Source organism: Tiliqua scincoides, chromosome 13 (assembly GCF_035046505.1).
Source record: "Tiliqua scincoides isolate rTilSci1 chromosome 13, rTilSci1.hap2, whole genome shotgun sequence".
NCBI classification, from domain to species: Eukaryota; Metazoa; Chordata; class Lepidosauria; order Squamata; family Scincidae; genus Tiliqua; species Tiliqua scincoides.
In genome coordinates, this window is record NC_089833.1 from 13,527,506 (window position 1) to 13,549,610 (window position 22,105).

A 22,105-nucleotide genomic window follows, 5' to 3' on the forward strand; every position below is an offset into this window, starting at 1 on the left:
CAGAGAGCAGGAGAAGCTGCAGGTAGTGGGTAGAAGTTACTCCACATCAACCTGTAACCTCAGGCAAGTGTCTCAGCCAGCCTCATGAATGGGCTGGTCTTGAAAACAGGATAAATATACACCATGGTGGTGGGGTGCAACCTATCCTCTGCCTCTAGCAGGGACAGCTGATTTCTCTTGTCTTTGAAGGGTGGGAGCCATTCTGTTCTCCAGAATGTGTTCCAGGAGGCAGAGGCTCTGTGTGTTGTATACAAACTGAGACTCCTTGTGGGTGCTCAGATTCCATCATAAAATGAGTGCCATCTAGTGGTAAGAGATTCATCCTCATCTAGATCACACCCACCCAGGCAAGACCCTACATACAGATACCTGTACAATATTTACATGTCAAATCCATCCACGAGGCCTGAATGCATTGGGCTGAGATAAAAACTGTCCTGGGGTCTTCCTCTTCCAGAGACAGAGGCCTTAGGATACTTGAATATGCTGATTTCCCTCTTTCCTCTCTATTCCTTTATGTCTTTTTGCATCATGTTGAACAGAAAGCCACTATTTTCAACTGGGAACTGCCTCGATGCATTGGTAGAAATAAATAAGAATAAATATAGAAGAAAATAAATATATACTACAACTATATCAATAAAAGTATATTACAAATATCCAAGAGATTTCCCCACTTTCTCATTTTGGGGGCACAGGGCAGTGCCCAGTGTCAATTAAGAAAACCATCAGTACAAAATTACAAGCAGCAATTAAAACAGGGGTGCCCAAAGTTTTTGGCAGGAGGGCCACATCATCTCTCTCACTGTGTCAGGGATCAGGGGAAAAAAGAATTAATTTACACTTAAAATTTGAATAAATTTACATAAGTTTACATAAATGAATATATTAAAGATGAACTTATTTGAATGAATGAAAGTCCTGCAATAGCTCAAGGTCTATAAAAGGCCTTGCACAAAGCAAGTCTGGCCTTTCCTTTGCTACCACTACTGCATCACAGACGTGAAACAACAAGCCGTGGAGGGAGCCCTCATCCCACAGCTCACGCAAGAGGACAAACAGTCGCCCTCACGCTGCGAGCAGTTGCATCGGGCCAGTGCGGACTCCAACAAATCTCCAGAGGGCCAGAGGCTCACTGGAGACTCAGGGGTCCCTGAGGGCCGCATTGAGAGGCCTCGAGGGCCGCAAGTGGCCCCAGGGCTGGGGTTTGGGCACCCCTGAATTAAAACAAAATCATATGAAGGAGTCAAAAAGTTCAACCACCTTAGAAAAAAATATACGTGCAAAAGAGCCAAGTCTTCAGCCTCCAAAGAAATATTGGCAAGAACGGAGAAAAAGCACATACCAGAGGGAAGGGAAATTCACATTTCAAATATAAATGCAACAAATGAATTAATTGAATTAATCAATAGCTAGGTCAGGAGTCTCCTTACCCTATGGTAAGCCATGCGCCAGGGGCTGTTCTGCTTTAGTTATCGGGTTGCATTTTTATCCTGTCATTCCTCCAAGGACCTCAGAGCAGTACCCGTGTTTACTTCCTGTCATTAAATCCTCACAACAAGCCTGCAAGGTAGGATTAGATTGAGAAAGTGAGTGCCCCAAGGCCACAGCTGAGCCAGGAGTTAAAGTACGGTGCCCACAGTAGTACGGTGCCCAGAGTCGATCCATACCAGAAAACCACCCTCCCGTGGATACCGAACTCCACGGATAATTGAATCAGTGACCAGCATGGCAACAACTGATCAGGGTGGTGAGCCCAGCCCTTCAGAGGCTGTACACAGTTTCCCGACTGCACTGGCCATTTCTGGTTGCATCAAGGAGGTCCTCTGAGGCCCTCCTGCCATGGGCTCCATATCAGCTGATACTCAATCCCTGGCTGCTGAGCCCACAGATAAGAAAAGCCAACTATACTGAAAGTTTGCCCCTCAGCTCTCCTTCACAGGAAGGACTGAAACATACCCTCTTGATACTGACCAATACTGGCTTTCCTGGCTCTGTCTCTTGGCCTTGACCTCCCGGCTCAGCCCTCTCTGGTTGAGTCCTGTCTTGAAGTTCCATCTCTTACGACTTCAGGGGTGATCCTGGCTGCCACACACACTTGGGGGGGGGGGCTTGCTCCAGTTCATCAGCTGCTTATGACTGAGCTATCCGAAACTGAGGACAGATAGAATATTCACGATTAAGTCAATGAGGGGGTTCTCAATTTCCCTTAATATGAATTTACATGACAGATATACACACTATCAAACCTGGGACAGTCATCAGGGCTTCAGATGAGCTATTATGAAAACAGACATGATGTCAGCCCCCAAGTACCCACTTGCATATTCATCTTGAGCAGTGTCAGTGCCAGGGTGTTGGGGGCTCTGGGGAAAGACCCTGCACTGGCCCTTCCATGGCTCCCTTGCTCATCCCTTTTTTTGTGTATTGGGCACTGCCAGCTGTACTGAAGGTTCAAGGATTAGCCTGGGCAGCTGGGCCCTCTGGTTGGAACAGTCCATAGGCCAATGCCCATCTTGGCTAGCTTCTGATGCCACCCTTGATCCTGTGACTTCTTTAGAAACAGAAACTTCTTTAAACTGCAAATTCGTAGAATCTGTTTTTGTCAGGGCTGGATCCTGGAGAGGGAATGGTATGTTTGGACTGAAAGTGGTGAGGGCGCTTCTAAAACACCTGCACTGTACTTCTCAAGGTTGCACCTGCCATCATACAAAACCAAACACTCCAGTAATTTGCTGATGATGCCTGTGGACCCCTGATCCAGCAGTGACGACCACTCTACATCTCTTTATTGCTTGCAAGCCTACACAGCTCGGTTTTGCGCCTGCAGGTCACATCTAGCAAGATAACCAGCCACAGGAAGGGAGCATGTTCTGAAAACACACCAGGAAAAACATGGAAAGGTTTTTATTAGCTGCCTTCTGTTCTTTCCACAGAGGACGAGCGCTCATTCCAGAGCTGTGGTGACTGTACACAATGATGCTAGTTACATGCAATTGATATATTTTAAAAAAAACAACAACAGGCGTGTCCCCTCTGGTTAATGACTCATTGCTACCCCTTCTGCAAAGGGCGAGCTTTGCAACCGTTATTGCTAAGGGTGAAGGGGCAATGAGTGGGCAGCACCAGCTACTGCAAATGAATCCGCTTTATACTGAATCATTCTCCCAGCCGTGTCGTGAGGATGATCACTGCAAAGCTGCTGAGTTAATATTTGTCTCTCCTGGCAGGCTTTTGACACGGCTGACAGGGTGCATCCCTTCCACTCACGATGGCCACACAGATGCACATCGTGCGCTCCCCACAGACAACCTGATTGGGGAGGACCAAACCAGCAGCAAGACAAGCAGTTTTGTCTCATGCAGCATCCAGCATTTGCGAGGACAGATGCCAGCCAGACTCTCACCTTGGCGGCTAATGGTGTTTGTTTGAGCTAATGAGATCAGAGTCACAAGACTCACAGCCTGCAATTAACGGAGCTCATCACTGAGTCACATAAAGGATAGGCTTTTTTTTTTCTCTCACATAAAATGCTGCTGGAGGTGGGGTGGAGGAAATTCAAATTCCCTTGTAGGGCTCCTGGTAGCATTGGCAGCCTCAGCAGCGTAAGAGAACCGAAATGGACAAGTACTGAGCTGCAGGAAAACATGATGGACCATGTTCTATGTGAATACTGTATATATTTTCTTTCCCAGGATTTAGCTCTGAAACAACACGCTGCACACTGGCTGCAGGAGATGGCTGTGAACTATGTTGATTGGCCAGCACCAATCACCAACTTCCCTCTCAATCCCCAGAGCAATGTGCCGAGCTTAAAAGTCCCAACACAGCATTATGGAACATTTTGGCAACACATTATACTGTAATTCACTTTCTTCACTAGGACAACAATGGAGTATATACATGAATGCATACATATTACGCATGTTGACTCGGAAGTCCCATAGAGTTAAAAGTCCCATAGAGTCGCACAGAATTCCCAAATTGGTATTTGCAGGACTGCTGCACAAGTCTCCTAGTCACTCATGCCATGTGAATAAATCTAACTCTGGGCTCCATGCAGATGTACTGGGAGAGATTTGTGGCTGGTCTTTTCACATGTAAGCAGTGAGGAGTGCTCTGATTCTCATGGGAGCCCTGGCACGGCATGGGGTGGGGGAGCTGGGACTTTTAAATTCTATTGTGGATTGCTTAGAGCAGTGGTTCCCAACCTGGGGAACGTGTACCCCAGGGGTACTTGCCAAGACCTTTAGGGGTACTTGAAAAAGAATTGAATAATGGTGGGAAAAGGCAGGTCTGTATTAGAATGCCTTGCGGGGTTGGCATTAGAAGGCCTTGTGGGGCTAATATGCGAGGTACAATTTATGGAAATAGGCTGCCAAGGGTGCACAAGAGAAAATTTTTTGGGAACCACTGGCTTAGGGCTTCATAGAGCTACCACCAGGCCCACTCTAGCCAATGGTTCCTTGGGGGTTTGGCCAGGTTCCCTCAATGGCACTCTAGCTGTGGCACACTGGCTCATCTCCAGCCCAGTATATCTCAGATTGCCCAGTTCAGGCCTCTCCTGAGTGGGAGCTCCACCCACAACCGGCACAACCACCGTTTACGCTGCCAAAGGCACTGCTGAGGTGTACAAAAACGTGTGTCCCATGCCATTGATTCAGATTCAGGTAATTCAGGAAGCAGGTAAGGCTTGAAATTCCTCCTGGAGGCACTACCTCACTAAATGCAGGGAGTTTTTTGTTCTGGTGAAATACACCTTCATTTTGCAGTGGTACATTCCCTGCCAAGAGACTCAGCCCTCAATGTGAACGGTCTGGGAGAAATGAGCTTCTGTTACATGAAAGTGGCTGGTGGGGGAAAGCAGAGATAGAAGACTGGGAAGCTGGTAGCTGTAGCTGAGAACAAGCACTAGATGGGGGCAGAGAGCTGCTGTCTTCCAGAACCTTAAGAGCGGAGAAGTTTTTCGTGGGAGAAGTTGGTTTGGACTGGAGTCTCCTTGATGAGAGGCATGAAACATTATCCTTAGCTGACAGACAGATGCAAAGAGACAAGACCGGGACCAACAAGAAAAGCACAAGCTGGGAGCTCTCAGAGCCACCCCCTGAACTCTGTTACTTGGCCAAGAGGTAGGGCTGGCTGGTCTGGGAGGATGGGAAGGGCAAGGCAAGTTTGAAGCTCCTGCTACCGGTCCTGGAAAAGGAATTATCTCAATCATTCTTGAACGCTCTCCTGGGAATACAGGAGAATAGACGTACCTGTGCAGTTACTGCAAAAGACTGGGATGAGGACGACCCTTCTGGACACAGTAAGAACCAGTGGAGGAGGTTCTGCAGTGAAGCAGCTTGAACAGGAGATGGCAAGCAGTACTGGGATGAGAAAAACCGCCTTTAGATTGGCCTATAGACCCCCATTTTTTGGGTTCTCTACCTGAGATTTGGGACTTTCTTCAAAGACCACCCCCAGGCTGTGTCACAAGCTGCTTCTGAAATACCCTTCTCTGTTTCAAAAATGAGTTGTCATGCGGCAGTAGAGAAGGGGCAATGTAGAGTCCCCCGGAAGCAAGAAACCGAAGAGGGGGGCCCTAGGTCAGTGGTGGCACCCACACTTGTGGGCAGAAGATCCTCAGTTCTATCTCGGGCAACATCTCCAAGAAGGAAGAGGAACAATCTTGCAGGAGGCCCTGCAGTGTAGACCACGGCCATACAATATTTATTTATATATAAGCAAACAATATAAGAAGCCGTTTAACAACTTTTGCAGAACGTTACAGCAGTTACATACATTCAACCCCTTAACTAGTTAAGGGACGCTTAAGCCTTCATTCATATTCACTTCACTTCATTTCACGTTTCATTCATATAACAGGAGCGTTAGATGGGTCCCTTAATGTAAGATATCTTTGTGAGATAACACCCCTCAATGCCTACCCCCATCCAACCATTTGTTGCTTTGTTTCCGTACAGCTTTGCGCTCAGTGTTTGTAGAAAACGTGGAAAACAATTTCCACCTGCATGCACAGAAATCTATGGCTTTCACTATGTGGATTGTGCGTGATTAAATGTCCTTCACAGGTAGCTTTCAAGAGATTTCATTTAAAAGCTTTGCTTATTAAATGTGCTGTGCATACTTAAGAAGTGCTGCCTCCTGCCAGTCGCTTGCCATACCAAGCCACAGGGCTCGTCTGCTTTGTCACATCTGATGCACTAGCTTGCATACAAGGCTGACGTGGAACAGGTTACTGCTGTGGTGAAGAGCCTTGATTTCCCCCTGATTTTTTGCCCTCATCTGGGATCTCTCCGCCGCACTGGAGGCTCTCAGCTTTCCAAACGATTGCCTGAGCCCCCATATGCAGTAGCCATTTGCCCCATCTCATGGTCCTTGTTGCAATCCAATTGTGAAGTCGCCATGCTTATCCTGAGTGTCTCAGCTTGTCACTTTCTGTTTCCTGCCATCTCACACTCTTCAAGATTTACTGATGTAGGGCCCAACCTATCCAACTTTCCAGCACCAGTGCAGCCACAATGGAGCCCCAAAGTCAGAGAACAAATGCTCCCTTACCCTGAGGAGGCTTCTTTGACTGTCCTTCTACCGTAGGATGCAGCACACACCCCATTGGCATGGCTGCATCAGAACTGGAAAGCTGGATAGGATTGAGCCGCTAATCATCTGTTTTCTATACTCATGTGTGCATGTATGTTTTTGTATACACATACATGCACTGGGCCTACTGAATCTGAAGAGCTGATGCATCTGATGATGTGGACTGTAGCCCACAAAGGTTTGTGCCAACCTAAATATATCGCTGTTTAGGGTGCCACAACTCTCTTGGTTTTACTGCTAGTTAACTCTTATGTGGCCGATGGGTTGCAGTCAGGAGTGTGGCTTGATGATGGATGAAGAGACAACCCGGGCACAACCAGAGGGCAGAAAAAACTGGACAGGACGGGCTCTCTGTGGCAGATTTCCAAGGTTTTCACAGAAACATGTGGGAAAGAATCTCTGGCAAATGAGAAGGTCTGGAACCAGCACTAGGCTGAGGGAAAGGATATGGAGAGATAACAGGAGGCAATACCATGCAAGTATTCTGGGTGGGTTGTCTCAGGCATAAGGGAGAGCCAGGAAGATGATACAATGATGTGTCAACAACCCAAGAGAGTCTGGAAGAGGGAAAATCCACACAGAGGGGCTGATGTCTCAGAATACCAACTTCAGGATGTGTTAGTATAAATAAGCCACCAGGGTGCCCCTGCGTGGGTCGGCCACTCTACTGGCAAGCCACAGCGCAGGCCGATTGAGGCTGGGGCCGCAGAGTGAAGGTGACCATGGTGGTGAGGTCCAAGTCCATCCCAGGGGGAGGCTGGAAGGTGTACTTCTGGAGTAGCCCTACGAAGAAGAGGAAAAGCTCCATCCTGGCCAGGGTCTCTCCGACACAAGTTCTGCGGCCTGCAACACCCAGAGTGAAGGACAGCGTTTAGGAGTTGGTTGGGGAACATAAGAACACAAGAAGAGCCCTGCAGGATCAGGCCAAAGGCTCATCTAGTCCAGCTTCCTGTATCTCCCAGTGGCCCACCAGATGCTCCAAGGAGCACACCAGATAACAAGAGACCTGCAAAGCTTCCTGGGAATTGTAGTTAAGAACATAAGAACAGCCCCATTGGATCAGGCCATAGGCCCCTCTAGTCCAGCTTCCTGTATCTCTCAGCGGCCCACCAAATGCCCCAGGGAGCACACCAGATAACAAGAGACCTGCATCCTGTTGCCATTCCCTTGAACCGGGCATTCTGAGGTAGCCCACTTATAAAACCATGAGGTTGCACATGCCCATCACGGTTTGAAACCTGTGATGGACTTTTCTTCTGGAAATCTGTCCAATCCCCTTTTAAAGGCATCGAGGCCAGGCCAGGCACATTCTGTGACAATGCAGTTCTATAGACCCCCCTGCAGAAGAGGCCAGCCCCAAGAACATCACTTGCTCCACCTGGCACTGACATGCTGCTGTCTTGCTTCTAGGCCCCTTGTCCCTCCTTAGCTCATCAGGAGCTGCACTGCACTGGCCCATCCATGAAGCTTATGGAGGCAGTTGCTGCAAGCAACAGCTTGCTGGGGGGTGCCCACTTTTGTCCTCTCACCCCTGCCCCTCCTCCCCATCTTCCTGCCCCTTGGATTGAAAAGGGAGTGGCAGAGAGAAGAGCAACACGCCACTGTGCCTTGGTTTCCTGGGTCTGAAAAGGAAATGGAGCAGCATGCCCTTGAGAGCTGCTTCTTTATCCCTCGGGAGGCATTACCTATGGAGAAAGGCAGGAAGGCATCTTTCTTCACGAAGTTCCCTTCGGCATCCAGGAAATGATTGGGGTTGAACTGGTTGGGAGTCTCCCACTGCGTTTTGTCGTACAGCACCGACGTGAGTGAAGGGATCACCATCGTTCCCTGAGGGGCAAACACATTCATTGGTGCCAGTTCTACTCCTTTCTGAGATGCCCAAGGCAGCACACAGCCCCCCAAAGGCTAAGACAGCCATATAATATTAAAACAGCAGCACAGTGTAGCACATGGGTATTTCTTGAGACCCAGCTTAGCGATTCATAGACCAGTCAAGACCTGCTGGAGAAGTAAAGTTTTCATCCTTAAGGGGAAGCCAGGCAAATCTCCTGGGTCAAGAGGTTCCACAGCCTGTGCACACCAACGGAAGAGGTTCTCTCCTGCGTTCCCACCAACAGTGCCCCCCGATGGGGAGAGAAGCAAAGCAGGCCTCTCCTGACAATCCAAGTGGGTGGGCAGACATGTGGGGGAGGAGCAAAGTGCCCTCTGGGAAGTGCAATCCAAGCGTCATACCCCCGACTGGGGCAGGTGGGGAAAGACAATCCAAAATGTATATGCGAGAGGCTAAAGTAGTGAGCAGAGGAGCAATATGGGTATCCACAGATTGAATTAACCATCAATTTCAGTATTTATTCGGGAGGAGGGCTGGAATGGATCCCCCGTGGATGCTGAGGGCCCACTGTGCATCAGAGTGCAGCCATGGAGCAGGAGCCACCCCAGCAGGAAGCAGATCCAAGAGGTCAGAACCAGGGCCAGGGTCCCTGGGGCCAGGCAGAACCCTTACTGCCTGAGCAAAGTCCCACCCTGAACAGAAATGTCTCCTTACTAAGGAAGACAACCAATGGCCAGCATGGTTGGGCAGAGCGACTACCATCCCTGGAGACCCTTCACTGCTTGGGGAGGTGCTCCATTCTGTGGCCTTGGTGGGTCACTAGCAGGGGCTGCAATGTAGAGCGCTGGGGTTTCCTTGGTTCGAGCCCTGGAATCTCTTGACCAAGCCCCAGCAGGGAGACACCTTGTACCTTGGGAATGAAGTAGCCGCGGAAGGTGGTATCGACAGCTGCGGCACGTGGCATTTGTGGCAGGAGACTGATAAACCTCTGCACCTCATGGATAACTGCCTGGCAATAGGGCATCTGCTTCCTGTCTTCGAAGGTGGGCAGCCGTTCTGCCCCAAGGACTCTCTTGATTTCCTCTTGGACTTTTTCTGCAATGGGGGTTAGAAGGCAAACAATGACAAAAATGCTATGATGAATCTCCCTCTCCTGTCCATCACCCTCATCACGAAGTCAGATCTTCCTTTGCAGGTCGGGTCACACGAGTCCTTCACAGTGTGGGTGCCAGCAGCTTGACAAAGGGGAGCTGCGCAGAGGCAGCTGTATCTGGGAGAGCATTCGTTGACTTATCACTTGCATCTCCCAACCTTTCTCCGAGGATCTCAGGGCTTGTCTCCTCACCCACTTACTACAACCTCAGGAGATCCTGAGATTGTTAGCTAGGCAGAGAATGAGCAATTTGCCCGAGCCCAGGCAGGGAGCTCCATGGCTGACCCAGGATTTGAACTCGGGTCTCCTGAAGCCTAGTCTGACACTCTCAGCATGACACCACACAACAGCCATCCTTCGGGTCCGGTGAAAGGCTGTGGGTGAGTTCTGTCATTCACCTGTGTTTCCCTCTGTAGGCACTTACATGCTCCTTTCCCTCTTTAGGGAACACAACCACCAGCTCTCTCTACACAGCAAGCTGCACATGCTCCCTGCATAGGCCTAATAAGAGCTCCACCTGAATCCAGCATTCCCACTGTCTCACTGCTCGTGGAGGAAACTCTGGAGAAAGCTAGGCCACTCTGGAGGAGCTTATCTTGTTGGGCACTGACATTCCAGCAGCTGGACAGGGAGACACAGCTAGAAGGGAGTGGGGGGGTTCTGTTCTGGTTGGGCTGGATTCTACACAAGGAGCAAAGCCTGGCACTGATGATGTTTTGGCCCCCAGCATATTTGGAGTAGACTTTTGGGCCTGAGTGCACTCCTCCACCTTCTCCTATGTGAATCAACAGCTCCCATGCATTTGGGGAAGAAGAAAGCACCAACTTGGAAGGTGGGGAGGGCCATACTTGTCCACCGTCCCTGACAAATGGGTAGCCCAGCTTCCAATGAAAGGGGACCCAGTTGGTGTTGCCTGCCATCGAAGATCGCACACACAGTTTGCCCACTGTGCCAGCATGTATCTTCCTGGTTCATAATGCAAATCCAGGTCCAATTGGCTGCTTAAAGCTGGGGGGGGAACGACAGCTTACGTTGAATCTCGGGATATTTCATCATCAACAGCACGGCCCACTGCAGCGTGGTGGATGTTGTCTCTGATCCAGCCAAGGCCAGGTCGATCACCGAAGCCACCACACTGTCATCGTAGAATATTTTCTCGTTTTCTTTTGTTCCCTTAGAATTCTAACAGACCAGGCACACATTTTGGTTTGCTTGTTAAAATAACATACTACAATCTAAAGTGCAAATAAACACACACACACACACACACACACACACACACACACACACACACACACACACACACAAAGGAGAGTTTCAAAATACAAATTCTTACAGGAAAATAAGCACAAGAATACATGTATAGCCATATCTTGCGCTTTCGTCCGATTAGGGACTAGACTAGAGCATGAATGAAAGGAAAAAGTGGATGAATGTCGAAACAGAGACTTATTCAGCTTGCAAAATTATTTTGACCAGCAAAAAACATAACTAACTATATAACGCATGCTAATGTGTGAGAAACCTAAATAAACAGAAATAAAAAAACAAACATAAAAAGGTTGGCGGACCTTGTAGAAGGTTGGATGAAACTGAACAAAGGAGGAAAGCATGTGGATTAAATCTGAAATGTGGTTAGACGGTGGACCATCGGTATCCGTGGGGGATCCGTTCCAAGTCCCTCCACAGATAAAGAATTCCTATTCTGTATCTGTGAATAGATCTGTATTCCTATTCCTATTCTGTATCTGTGAATCTGCAGGCTATTTAAATCCCCGTAGGGATTTTTACAATTGAAAGAAGGCTCTATCTTTCAAGAACCACAACATTCAGATGTTTCTTTCTGATCTGGCTTCACATTCTGGCCTCCATCCTCCCACGCTCAGAGCAGATGGAAATAGCTCGGCTTCAGCTTGTCAGCTGCTTCAAGGTTGCACGGTGCCGGTGGCCTCGAACTGGCGACCTGTGGATGTTATCTTCAGGCAAATGGAGGCTCTACCCTCTAGACCAGACCTCCTGCCCAGACCAGAAGACCTTTCTGGTTGCATCCAGGTGTTCCGAAGTGTGGGAAGTGACTTCAGGTCATGCCCGGGAGGTCCTCTGAGGCCCTCCACCCATGGGCTTGGCATTCAAAGATACTGAAATTGTAAGAGCCCAGTGTAATTGAAAGAGCGAAGAAATGAAAGTCAAGTGGATGAAAGTCGAGGTACTGCTGTAAATGTAAACCAGTCATTGAACTAACTATGTTTTCAGAGGATTCCAGTCAGGGATTGCTGCAGGGAGGACAGGGAGGGAGGAGTTAACCCCTTCCCTTCATGCTGTTTTCCAACAAAAAAATCCCTCCCAAGAGGAAAAGGTTTAACCCCTCCCTCTCCACTTGTTTTGGCCCCAATCTAAATCACGCATCAGGGCTCCTGCTACTGTTTTTACCTATCCCTAGCCGAGGAAAGCACTGGTATACCTGCAGGGGGTCAAGGGGGACAAGTGTCCCCAGGAGACACGCCTGTGGGGGTGCTATCCACTGCACCCCTTCCGCCTGTTTGTTTCTGCTTTTTTTTTTTTCCAAAGCAAACTAAACCAGCAGCACTGCCAACTTCTTTTGCTTTATTAAAGAAAATCAAATCTGCGCCCCTCTGACAGCCCCTCCCTCGTTTTTTTAAAGGGGAAGAAGGGGGCGGCCCTCCAATCGGGACAATAATACCAGAAGTACTTGCAGTGATGTGATGACGTCATCACAATTACTTCTGGTGCCCCCCTGGCACTTTATCCCATGGCCCAGAGGTGGCAGGGCAGCCAGGACTGTCAGTGGAGGGAAGTCTGGATGGCGCATGGATAGAGCAGTCAAACAAGCATCAATCTGCTCCTGGGCGGGCGCCCTTGACTGACAGGAGACTTCTAATTAATTAATTTGATGATTTCTTGCAGCACACTGGCTGTTCCCTCGGGGCCCTCAAGCATGCCTTAGCAAGGAGATTTGCTGAGAATTCCAATCTTGACCCTGTCCCGGGTTTTCCTTTCTTTTCCTTTATTTGCAAAGGCAGCCATGTGGGTGGGTGGGGAAGAGGTGCACTGTTTGCGATGGTGCCAATTTTCCAGATATAAATTGCCCAGGGGTACACCAAACTCACAACGACAAATAGCAATAAGGTTTTCTTAAAAGAAAAAGAAAAAAAATCAAAAAAGAAACCTCAAACCCACTTCTTCCTGTTGCTTGGACATCATCATATCAATGTAGGTCCGTATGTTATTTTCGCTGACGTTTTGTCTGCTTTCCTGAAGTTTTTGCCGCAGAACTGTATGGATAATAGCTATTCTTTCCAAGATAATCTTCTGGGGTTTGAGAAGGAATCCAAGGAATGGGTAGACATTGTATAGCTACGTAGAAGAGAAACAAAGGAAGCAATGATCAGTTAGAAACCAAATTTTGTTTACAGTCAGAAAAGAAATGCTTGGAATTAAGTGGTAAGGACAACGTGCAGTGAAGTTGGTTGGGGAGAACGTCCTGATGGGGGGGTGCGCCCTTTGTCCACTTAGATTGGGTCCTTTGGCCATTCTGGTGGGGCTCGCGCCGGAGAACTTTGCATTTGAAATGTCTAAATAGGAAAATTGTTCCAAGAGACTGTCAAAGTGACACAATTAGAATTTGGCCATTCCGGAGGGAGAACATGAGCTTCCCAAGCAGAAATAATCTCTTTTTTCTTAAGAAGAATCTCCCAGGAGATGAATGGAGGCCATCAGACTTGTCTAGACACAGACTATAAACATGAATTAAAAAACACAATTAAGAGAAAGCAGTTGGTAAGGTGGTGATGCCAATGAAATTGCCTTTTTAAACAGGGAGCTATAAAACAAAATGATAAACCGCCTCCCAAACACTAAAAGAACGGACAGAGGCCCCTTTTCAAGTTGTTGGATCATCATTTTTAAGTACCGCAGAAATTATAAATCAGTTACAACCTGCTAACACAGCCTATCACACTTCATAGTGCAACAAGCACCTAGAGCTATAGCAGTAGATTGAGCTGCACCACTGCACTTCTTCCTTGGAAGCTTAAAAATATCCCCGTGGCCCCAGAAGCCATGAGATCTGGGCACTGTCATCTTGGATCTCATAAAATCTTGCAAGATTTGGGTGCTGCCATCTTGGATCTTATGAAACCTTGTGAGATTTGGGTGCCACCATCTTAGACCTTGTGAGATTCAAGATGGCAGTGCCCAGCTGAGCTGGGAAGAAGAGGCTGTGGGGGCGTCGTTACCTAAGTAGGTTTGGTGACCAGTAGCTTACAGTGGATGCAGAATTCCGAATCAGAATTCTGAATTGGGGTCCAATTCAGCGCAGCAAAACATGAAGGTGGGGGTCATCTTCCTCTGTTTATCCCCAACATCGGATACTATAGACCAGGGGTGCCCAAACCCTGGCCCTGGGGCCACATGCGGCCCTCGAGGCTTCTCAATGCGGCCCTCAGGGAGCCCCCAGTCTCCAATGAGCCTCTGGTCCTCTGGAGATTTGTTGGAGCCCACACTGGCCCGACGCAACTGCTCTCAGCGTGAGGGCGACTGTTTGACTCTCACGTGAGCTGTGGGATGAGGGCTCCCTCCACTGCTTGCTGTTTCATGTCTGTGATGCAGCAGAGGCAGCAAAGGAAAGGACAGTCTTGCTTTGTGCAAACCTTTTATAGGCCTTGAGCTATTGCAAGACCTTCATTCATTCATATAAGTTCATCTTTAATATATTCATTTATGTAAACTGATGCGAATTTATTCAAATTTTAAATGTAAATTAATTCTTTTTTTTCTTCCGGCCCCCGACACAGTGTCAGAGAGATGATGTGGCCCTCCAGCCAAAAACTTTGGACACCCCTGCTATAGACCACTTCTGACCATTGAGGTTCTGCTCTCCTGGCTAGTAGCCTCTGAGAGACCAATATGCCACCATGAATGTGTCTGATCCTTTCTCAAGCTCCCAAAGTAGAGGCCATCCCTTTGCCTCCATGCCCTTTTTTGTGTTTATGAAAACTGTTCTCTGTTTCGCCTGTTACATGTTTCCAGCTATGTGGAAGAGAAGCCACTTGCCTGTAAAGGTGTAACTCCCAGCAGGGTAACCACATCATCGATGATACCGAGGAAAGTGACAAAAAGTGGGTCCTCGTAGTCAAATCTGTCCCCAAACAACATGGCGAAGGTGATGTTCGCGGGAGCACCCATTAAGGATTTTAACTTAAAAGGTTTACCTAAAAGCAAAAGAATAGGTTGCTGATACAGTGGCCCAGGATATGGGAGAGGAGGAAAGGGCCCTGAACAAACTCTGCAAGTCTCATCCTTTTAACCAAAATGTGACCCCTTCCTGTAAGCTTCTAAACACAGCTGCTAAAGGGCGAGCACAAAAGAAAAAAGAAGTGAAGCCTTTGCACACCTCTTGCAATGTAAGCAGAGCAGGGCATGGGGCAGATGGCTAACAGACGAGAAAGGCGGCATCGTGGACAGATTGCGAGAGAGGAGATGTCAGTCAAATCCCCACTCAGCCCTGAAGCTCACTGGGTGAGCCTGGGCCAGGCACTATTTCTTGGATTAGCCCACCTCACAGGGTTGTTGTGAGGATGAAATGGGCTTGGGGGAGAGCTGCATCGGGAGAGGGGTTGCAGCTCAGCAGGAAAGCCCCTACTTTGCATGCACAAAGATCCGGGGTTGATCCCCAGGTAGGGCAGAAGAAAGTTCCTTCCTGAAGCCCTCGTTGCCTGCCTGTGCTGTTAAAGATGGCCTCAAAGGCAGCTTCTTCTGGTCCTACGTGCTCCTTTGATGGAGAGTGATGGGATGGGAAGGAGGCAGGGATGAAACGAAGCACCTCACCTTTAAAGGACTCAATCATCTCAATGAGGAAATGCAGCTCCTCTTGGATCCTCCCCTCGACCCGGTTTTTGCCCATCCCGAGATCCCTCATGGCTGTCAAGGTGAACCGACGGGTTGTTTTCCACACTTCCCCTTTAGAGAAGATCACACCTGCAGAACACATCAGAGCATCAGTGCACAGCTGTGGGTCTCAGCTGATAGGAACAAGACTCAGAGGGAACCAGACCAACCTGGGTCATCAGAGGATGACCTCGCTGCTGGCCCCGTACTGGGATATGGGGGAGTTGGCACCCCCTGGTGATTACTTTTTATGCTACCATCAGCCAGCAGGACGCTCATCGGGCCAGGGTGGTGTAGTGGTTCTGGAGTTAGGCCTAGAAGATCCAGGTTCAAAACCCTGCTCGGGTCTGAAGCTTCCTGGATGACCTTTGGCCAGTCATTCTCTCTCAACGGTGGCTCAAAACTGCGGAAGACCACGGATGTGGTGGGTCCACCTTATGCTGCATTTCTGTCCTCTTTGACCGGTTTCTCTGTTAAGTTTGGGACTGTTTAAGATCTTTTCTTTTCATGACTTTATTAGGGGACTTGTTTTTTTAATGGCTGGAAGCTGCCTTGGGGGCTTCCCTGGAGACAGAAAGGCGGGACAACCACCTTCAGATAAACACACACACATTCTCTCCAAGCTGCCCTTACCGCCCCAGTTCTGTATATCGACATAGATTGGGGTGTTTGGCTTGTCTATGAAATCATTCCCTTGGTTCACAAGTGCCTCCTTTACTGCCTCATAGCCCGTCAGCACCACCACCTTCTGCCAGCCAAAATGGAGTGTGAAGACGGGACCGTATTTTTCTGAGAGCTGGGAGAGAAGGAGAGATTCAGTTACAGCAACATGCTCACTGTTTGCCCAAGACGTTCACCTACTGAGGGGAGAGGGTCTCCTGATGGGAGGATCGGACAAGTTCAAGGAGAAGGGGTCTCCTTTCAACCAGCAACCATGTTAGCTGAATTGAAGCTTCCATATTCAGAAGGAGCACTCAGGGTCAAGCCTTAGGAGCTGCTGGGCCCAACTGGAAACCTTTTTTTTTGCGGGACCCTGGGTTCAGAGCAAATTTCAAAGAAAGCGTTTAAAAAACAATATTTATATAAACAGTATAAACAAACATGACTGGATTTTAAGAATTTGGAAGAAAATTAAAATGATGGCTGTTCTCTATAAAACTTGCAATGTGGTGTTAGGTGTCCCCTGCAATGTTGTGTGTATTTGACAAGGCTAGGCTAGGCTAGACTACCCTACTGCAGGGCCCACTTAGGCATGGGCCCAATTGGTTAAAAGCCAATTTAATCTCAGCAGTAATAATCTCAGTAATCTCAGCAGCAGTAATCTCTGGAATGGTTTCAGCCACAATCTTGAATCAATACATTCTTAAGAATCTTGGATGGTGCTCTTTGGTCTGGTATTTCAAGTGCTGCTGTTTGCTCTTATCACTAGTCTAATATTTATCTGACTGCACTTGGCATTATTGTCTTCAGCTCTTTCTGCTCTTAAACCAACTCTTAATGGTGAAAAGGAGTAACGTAGGAAGCCACTTTATTCCAAAGCAGACCTGTGTCTACTTAGGTCAGCACTGACTGGCGCAGAGTCTCCAGACAGAGGACTTTCCCCAAACATTCCCTACCACCTTGAGATCTTTTAAATAGGAGACGCCTAGCGATTAGAACGTGGAATGCATTTACCTGGGACGAAGCCCTAGTGAACTCTGCAAGGCTTGCTGCCAAGAATATTAGAAATGCTGCCCTATTTTAATCTGAGCTGTCCTACTTTTATCACACAGCGCCTTTGGGTTGTTGTTTTGTTCTGTTTTACTGCGAAGCCAACTGCACTCGTCGGGCATCATTGCCAAGAAAGTTCTCCAAGTTTCACAACTCAAGCCCAGCCTCTGCTGTTCCTCGGATTTCCATCCCTGCATTCATATGGGAAGGATGCTTGCACTATGGCTAAAACGCGTACAGATCTCTCCTAGTGCAGACCTTCCCAACCCCCAAGGAGGCTTCTCTTGCAACCAAGACAGTCTGCAGGCTTGCACATTTGCACGTAGCAGAAAACCGAGTGCTTCCCTTGCCAGTTGGCTTGGGAGGTGCCTCCCCCTCCGGCTGTGGGTCGCAGGGCAAGCGATTTCACAACGGACCCATTTCACTTTCTGTTTTTTACATTAGTTACACTGAGGCAATTCTGGTCAACTCTGTGCTAAACAGTCACCTTAACCCAGCAATTTCAGTTTTCTCTTCTCATGGCACACTGACCACTATGGCTTTCTCTATGGTCTTCAACCTCTTATGGTGTCAATTCCAGTTTCCAGGTGACTCATCTGGATTCTGTGGCTCTGTTTCTAGGGCAACTGTCTGTCGTAATGCGTTATCTGCCCCCTCTTCCTGTGCCAGTTCTGCCAGTAGAGGAAGACGGGCAGACAATTCATTACTGCAGACAGTTGACCTAGAAACAGAGCTGCGGAACCTGGACAGGTTTCCCAGCTATTTTTAACTGCTGTGCTCCAAATTCCTGCAGCACACCTGTGGACTTTTCACAGCTCACCAGCTGAAACTTGCCGCCTTAATCCAATAAGGCTGCAATTCCATGCAAGTTTTGCTGGAAGTTACTTCTAAGTAAACATGCACAGAACTGCACTGTAACAAGCTATTTATATATGTAATGAGTCTGTATCACAGATCGGAGGGGAGGGGAGTCGAAGACGCCTGCATTAGACCACATTAAACTTTTCAGAAAATCCTTCTGATAATGTCACAACCAGCATTTTGTGACATGTTTAATTCTGAGGGTTGGCAAGGACATCACAATGCAGCTTTCAAAGTGCAACTATAAGCATGTTTACTCAGAATTATATTCTACATACAATGAGACTTACTCCCACGGCAGTGTGCGCAGGTCTGCAACCTGAGTGCTTTAAATATTATTAAAAGGAATTAAATGTTTTAAATTACATCTCGGTATCAGTTATCTCCTTTGAAAGGGCTGCTGTGAATTTTCAGTTGAAGCCTAGGACAGGGTTACAAGCCACAATGTGTATGTGCAACCTCCTGATTTTAGAAATGGGCTATGTCAGAATGCCAGACGCAAGGGAGGGCACCAGGATGAGGTCTCTTGTTATCTGGTGTGCTCCCCGGGGCATTTGGTGGGCCGCTGTGAGATACAGGAAGCTGGACTAGATGGGCCTATGGCCTGATCCAGTGGGGCTGTTCTTATGTTCTTAAGTGGATTATGATGATACTATTATTTTATATTATAGTTTTTTCTTGCATTTCCTCCAACACACTTAGGATAGCCAGCATGCATAATCTCAGGGTTGTATCCGGGTCTCAGGAGAACCTTTGCAAACTGCCATCCTGGGTGGCCCCGAGAGAGCAGCTCCACCCCTACCAAAACCTTTGGACACAGTGGTGACATTAGCAGTGGGTCCCTTTTCAGGGCTCAGGGCCCTTGTTGGCTGCCCAACAATACCAACTCCTTATGCTAGATAATCCACCCAACCCTCACTGTTGCCAGCGGTTTTAAAACAGGTCTTACCTTCATAAACGATAAGTCTTGTCTCCTAATATCAATCAGATGCAAATTGCCAATGAGCGGGAGTGGACGTGGACCCGGTGGTAGTTTTAGAGATGGCTTCCTGGAGCCACCGAGGAGACAAACCGCCACCAGTAATACCAGAGCAACCAGCAAAAAAACGGTGGACGGACTGAGGAGGGCCACTGTGAAAGGTGCCATGCTGGAAGAGAGTCGGAGGTCAGAGTTCTGATGCTGCAGCTACTTTTATGGGGCCAGAAGCTTTCCTGATATTTGATTAGGTCTTGCATAACCTTTCAAAACCTACACTCCACCCCTTGTTACACAATGCTGGGTACCTTGGCTGTAGGTGGCAAAGTCTTTGCCAAGAGCAAAACCAAACCAACCATGTTATATTGTAACTTAAGGAAGGGACATGGACATTCTTTGTTCATGGATGCTGTGTCAGGTGACACCATCTAAAATAATATATGAGGGAGACACCAAGCGATAGTCTTGCTGGGATACCTGCTCTCCCTCTGCAAAATGCAAGAGACGTGCCCCTTAAAAGGTGCCTATGCGACTGTTTAGCAAGGGTAGGGGGTTTTAAAGGCAGTGAGGTCACTACTTTTGAGCTTGTCTTCATCAATAAACGCTCCCTTTTCCCCATTACCTTACTGCCATCAGTTCATCTGGCCTGCTTATCACTACTTCACTGAAACGGTGCCTACCAAACCTGGAGGATGGACAGAGAAAAACCATGCTCATGCTGACTGACTGACTCTTTTCCTGTAGGACAGAAGGGGAGACTGTTTTTCCAGACATTGGTCCAAGGGCCAGATCTGGTGGGGCTCGGATCAGCAACGCATGTTTGGCAATCCTGGTGAACCAGGAATGGAACACCAGGTTGGAGCATCTCCCCACTTAATGCAGGGTTCCCAAGGTCTGGACAGGCACCACCCATTCAATCTGCTCATTGGCTGCCCTCAAAAGGTTGGTTGGCAACCTTCAGTCTCGAAAGGCTATGGTATAAGCCTACAGCACCCAGTATTCCCAGGCGGTCTCCCATCCAAGTACTAACCAGGCCTGACCCTGCTTAGCTTCCGAGATCAGACGAGATCAAAAGGAAGAGCTATGAAACATTTCTTGTTGAGAGTAGAACTTTGCCTGGGCAAAGACAGTTTTTACCAGCTTCTCAGTTTGTTCCCCTGGCTTGACCTCCTGGTGCTGACCCTGGTGTTGCACAAACTGAACCCTCCTCACAAGTATAAGGCTGGCACTACCTAGGGCTAAGGGATTCAAAGTTACAGAGCCCATGTGCATGCAGGCCGAGCATTACATACAAAATCCAAAGGAAAGACATGATCTTCAGGGGTAAAATATCTTCCCAGCTGAACCCCCCCCCCTTTTTTTTGGTCAAAATTAAACTGGGCAGACCAATTTGGTCATAATTTGACTGAGCTGGGAGGAGCCGAGAAGCTGAAGGGGCCAATTGGCCATCTTTGGCTATACCCATCTAATTGCTTACAGGGGAGGTGCCACAGGTCAGTGATAAAGTGATAAGAGATAAGTGATAAGAGATAAGTGATAAGGCCTCAGTAGGGGTGCTGCTACTGGAGTCAACAACTCAACATAAGGCAACTTCCTCTGCAACTTTAATGAACTGGTTTTGTTGACGCAATTTCTGCCCAAAGTTGCATACATGCAACAGGGATCAGATGTGTACACCTGTGGACTGGGCAGAAATTGGTTCATCATGGTTTTTTGTTTTGATTGGCAGTCACTTTGGGAGTGCCCTTTGGAGGTTGAGAAACCGCAGAGAGGTTCAGAAAACCATGTTCAGAAGTCAGCTTAGTAGGGAACAAAAAAAGAAGCCATCACTGTTAAGAAGAACACACACCTAAAATCTCTTCCAATGTGCAACTGATGGCAGGTTGGTGGCAGTTAAGAACATAAGAAGTGCCTTGCTGGATCAGGCTCAGGTCACATCTAGTCCAGCTTCCTGTATCTCACAGAGGCCCACCAGATGCCTCAAGAAGCACACACTTGTATATGTTGTATGTTGGCATCCTTTGGTCTCGGAAGACTATGGTGTCACGCTCTGAATGGTGGTTCTGGAACAGTGTCCTCTCCAGTGCGCAAAGCCTGGGTAAAGTAGGTATGGAGGATAGGCTCTTACCCATGCAGCAAATCCCCCCTCTCCACATCGCTGAAATGGTCCAATAGAAAGGCAGAGGCCAATACGGTTGGTTCCAGCGGCGTCACAGGAGTTGCCAGAACGTGACTGTGTTCAGCCATGAACTGCCTCAGCGGCTCCGGATTTTGCCTCGAGGTTGACTCCTGAAGCCTTTTCCATAACTGGATGTAGCCACAAGGCAGCGGAGGTTTGGGATCAGAGTTTTCCTTCTCTCAGATGAGCTGCCTTCCCAGGCTGACGAGTCCCATCTACCCGGTGGCTGTTTAGTCGCCTCTTACGACAAGTACAGCCAAACTGAGGGCCTATTCTTATCCCCAGCCCCCAGGTGGCATCTCACTGCCACCTCCCTGCATCTAGCATTCTATTTATGCTCACACCCCCCAGCAAGGACACCAGATTGCACTTGGGTTTAACTTCTCTCTCGACACCCAATTTTAGTGAATGTCTCCTGGTTCTGGTGTTGTGTGAGAGGGAGAAGAGCATCCTTCTACTGGATCCATCCCCTGCATCAACTTGTATGCCTCAAATATGTCCTCCCCAGGTGTCTCTTTTCTAGACTGAAGAGCCTCAAGTGCTGCAGTCTTTCCTCATAAGGGAGGTGCTCCAGCCCAGTAATCATTTTGGTCGCTCTCTTCTGCACCCTTTCTAGCTCCCCTATGCTCTATTTAAGATGTGGGGACCAGCAATGAACGCAATACTCCAGGTGCAACCATACCATTGATTTGTACAATGGCATTATAACATTAGCTGTTTTATTATCCTTTTTAATGATCCCTAGCATGGAATTGGCCTTCTTCACTGCTGCCGCACAGTGGGCTGACACTTTCATTGAGCTGTCCACCAGCACCCCAAAATCTCCCTCCTGAGCTGTCGTAGGCAGCTCAGACCCCATTAGCCTATGTGTGAAGTTTGGCAGTT

At 48.2% G+C, this 22,105-nt stretch overlaps 1 protein-coding gene across 1 annotated transcript; it reads right to left on the reverse strand.

The window, feature by feature from the left end:
- Nucleotides 1–5,707: 5,707 nt before the first annotated feature.
- LOC136663930 (cytochrome P450 2W1-like) lies at nucleotides 5,708–19,212 on the reverse strand. Its single transcript, XM_066640900.1, has 9 exons — nucleotides 19,015–19,212; nucleotides 16,128–16,290; nucleotides 15,435–15,584; nucleotides 14,661–14,818; nucleotides 12,786–12,962; nucleotides 10,619–10,769; nucleotides 9,345–9,529; nucleotides 8,289–8,430; nucleotides 5,708–7,446 (listed from the first exon to the last, which is right to left on the reverse strand). The coding sequence occupies exons 1-9, from the start codon at nucleotides 19,210–19,212 to the stop codon at nucleotides 7,268–7,270; spliced, it is 1,503 nt and encodes a 500-aa protein (XP_066496997.1). The 3' UTR covers nucleotides 5,708–7,267.
- Between the last annotated feature and the right edge of the window lie 2,893 nt (nucleotides 19,213–22,105).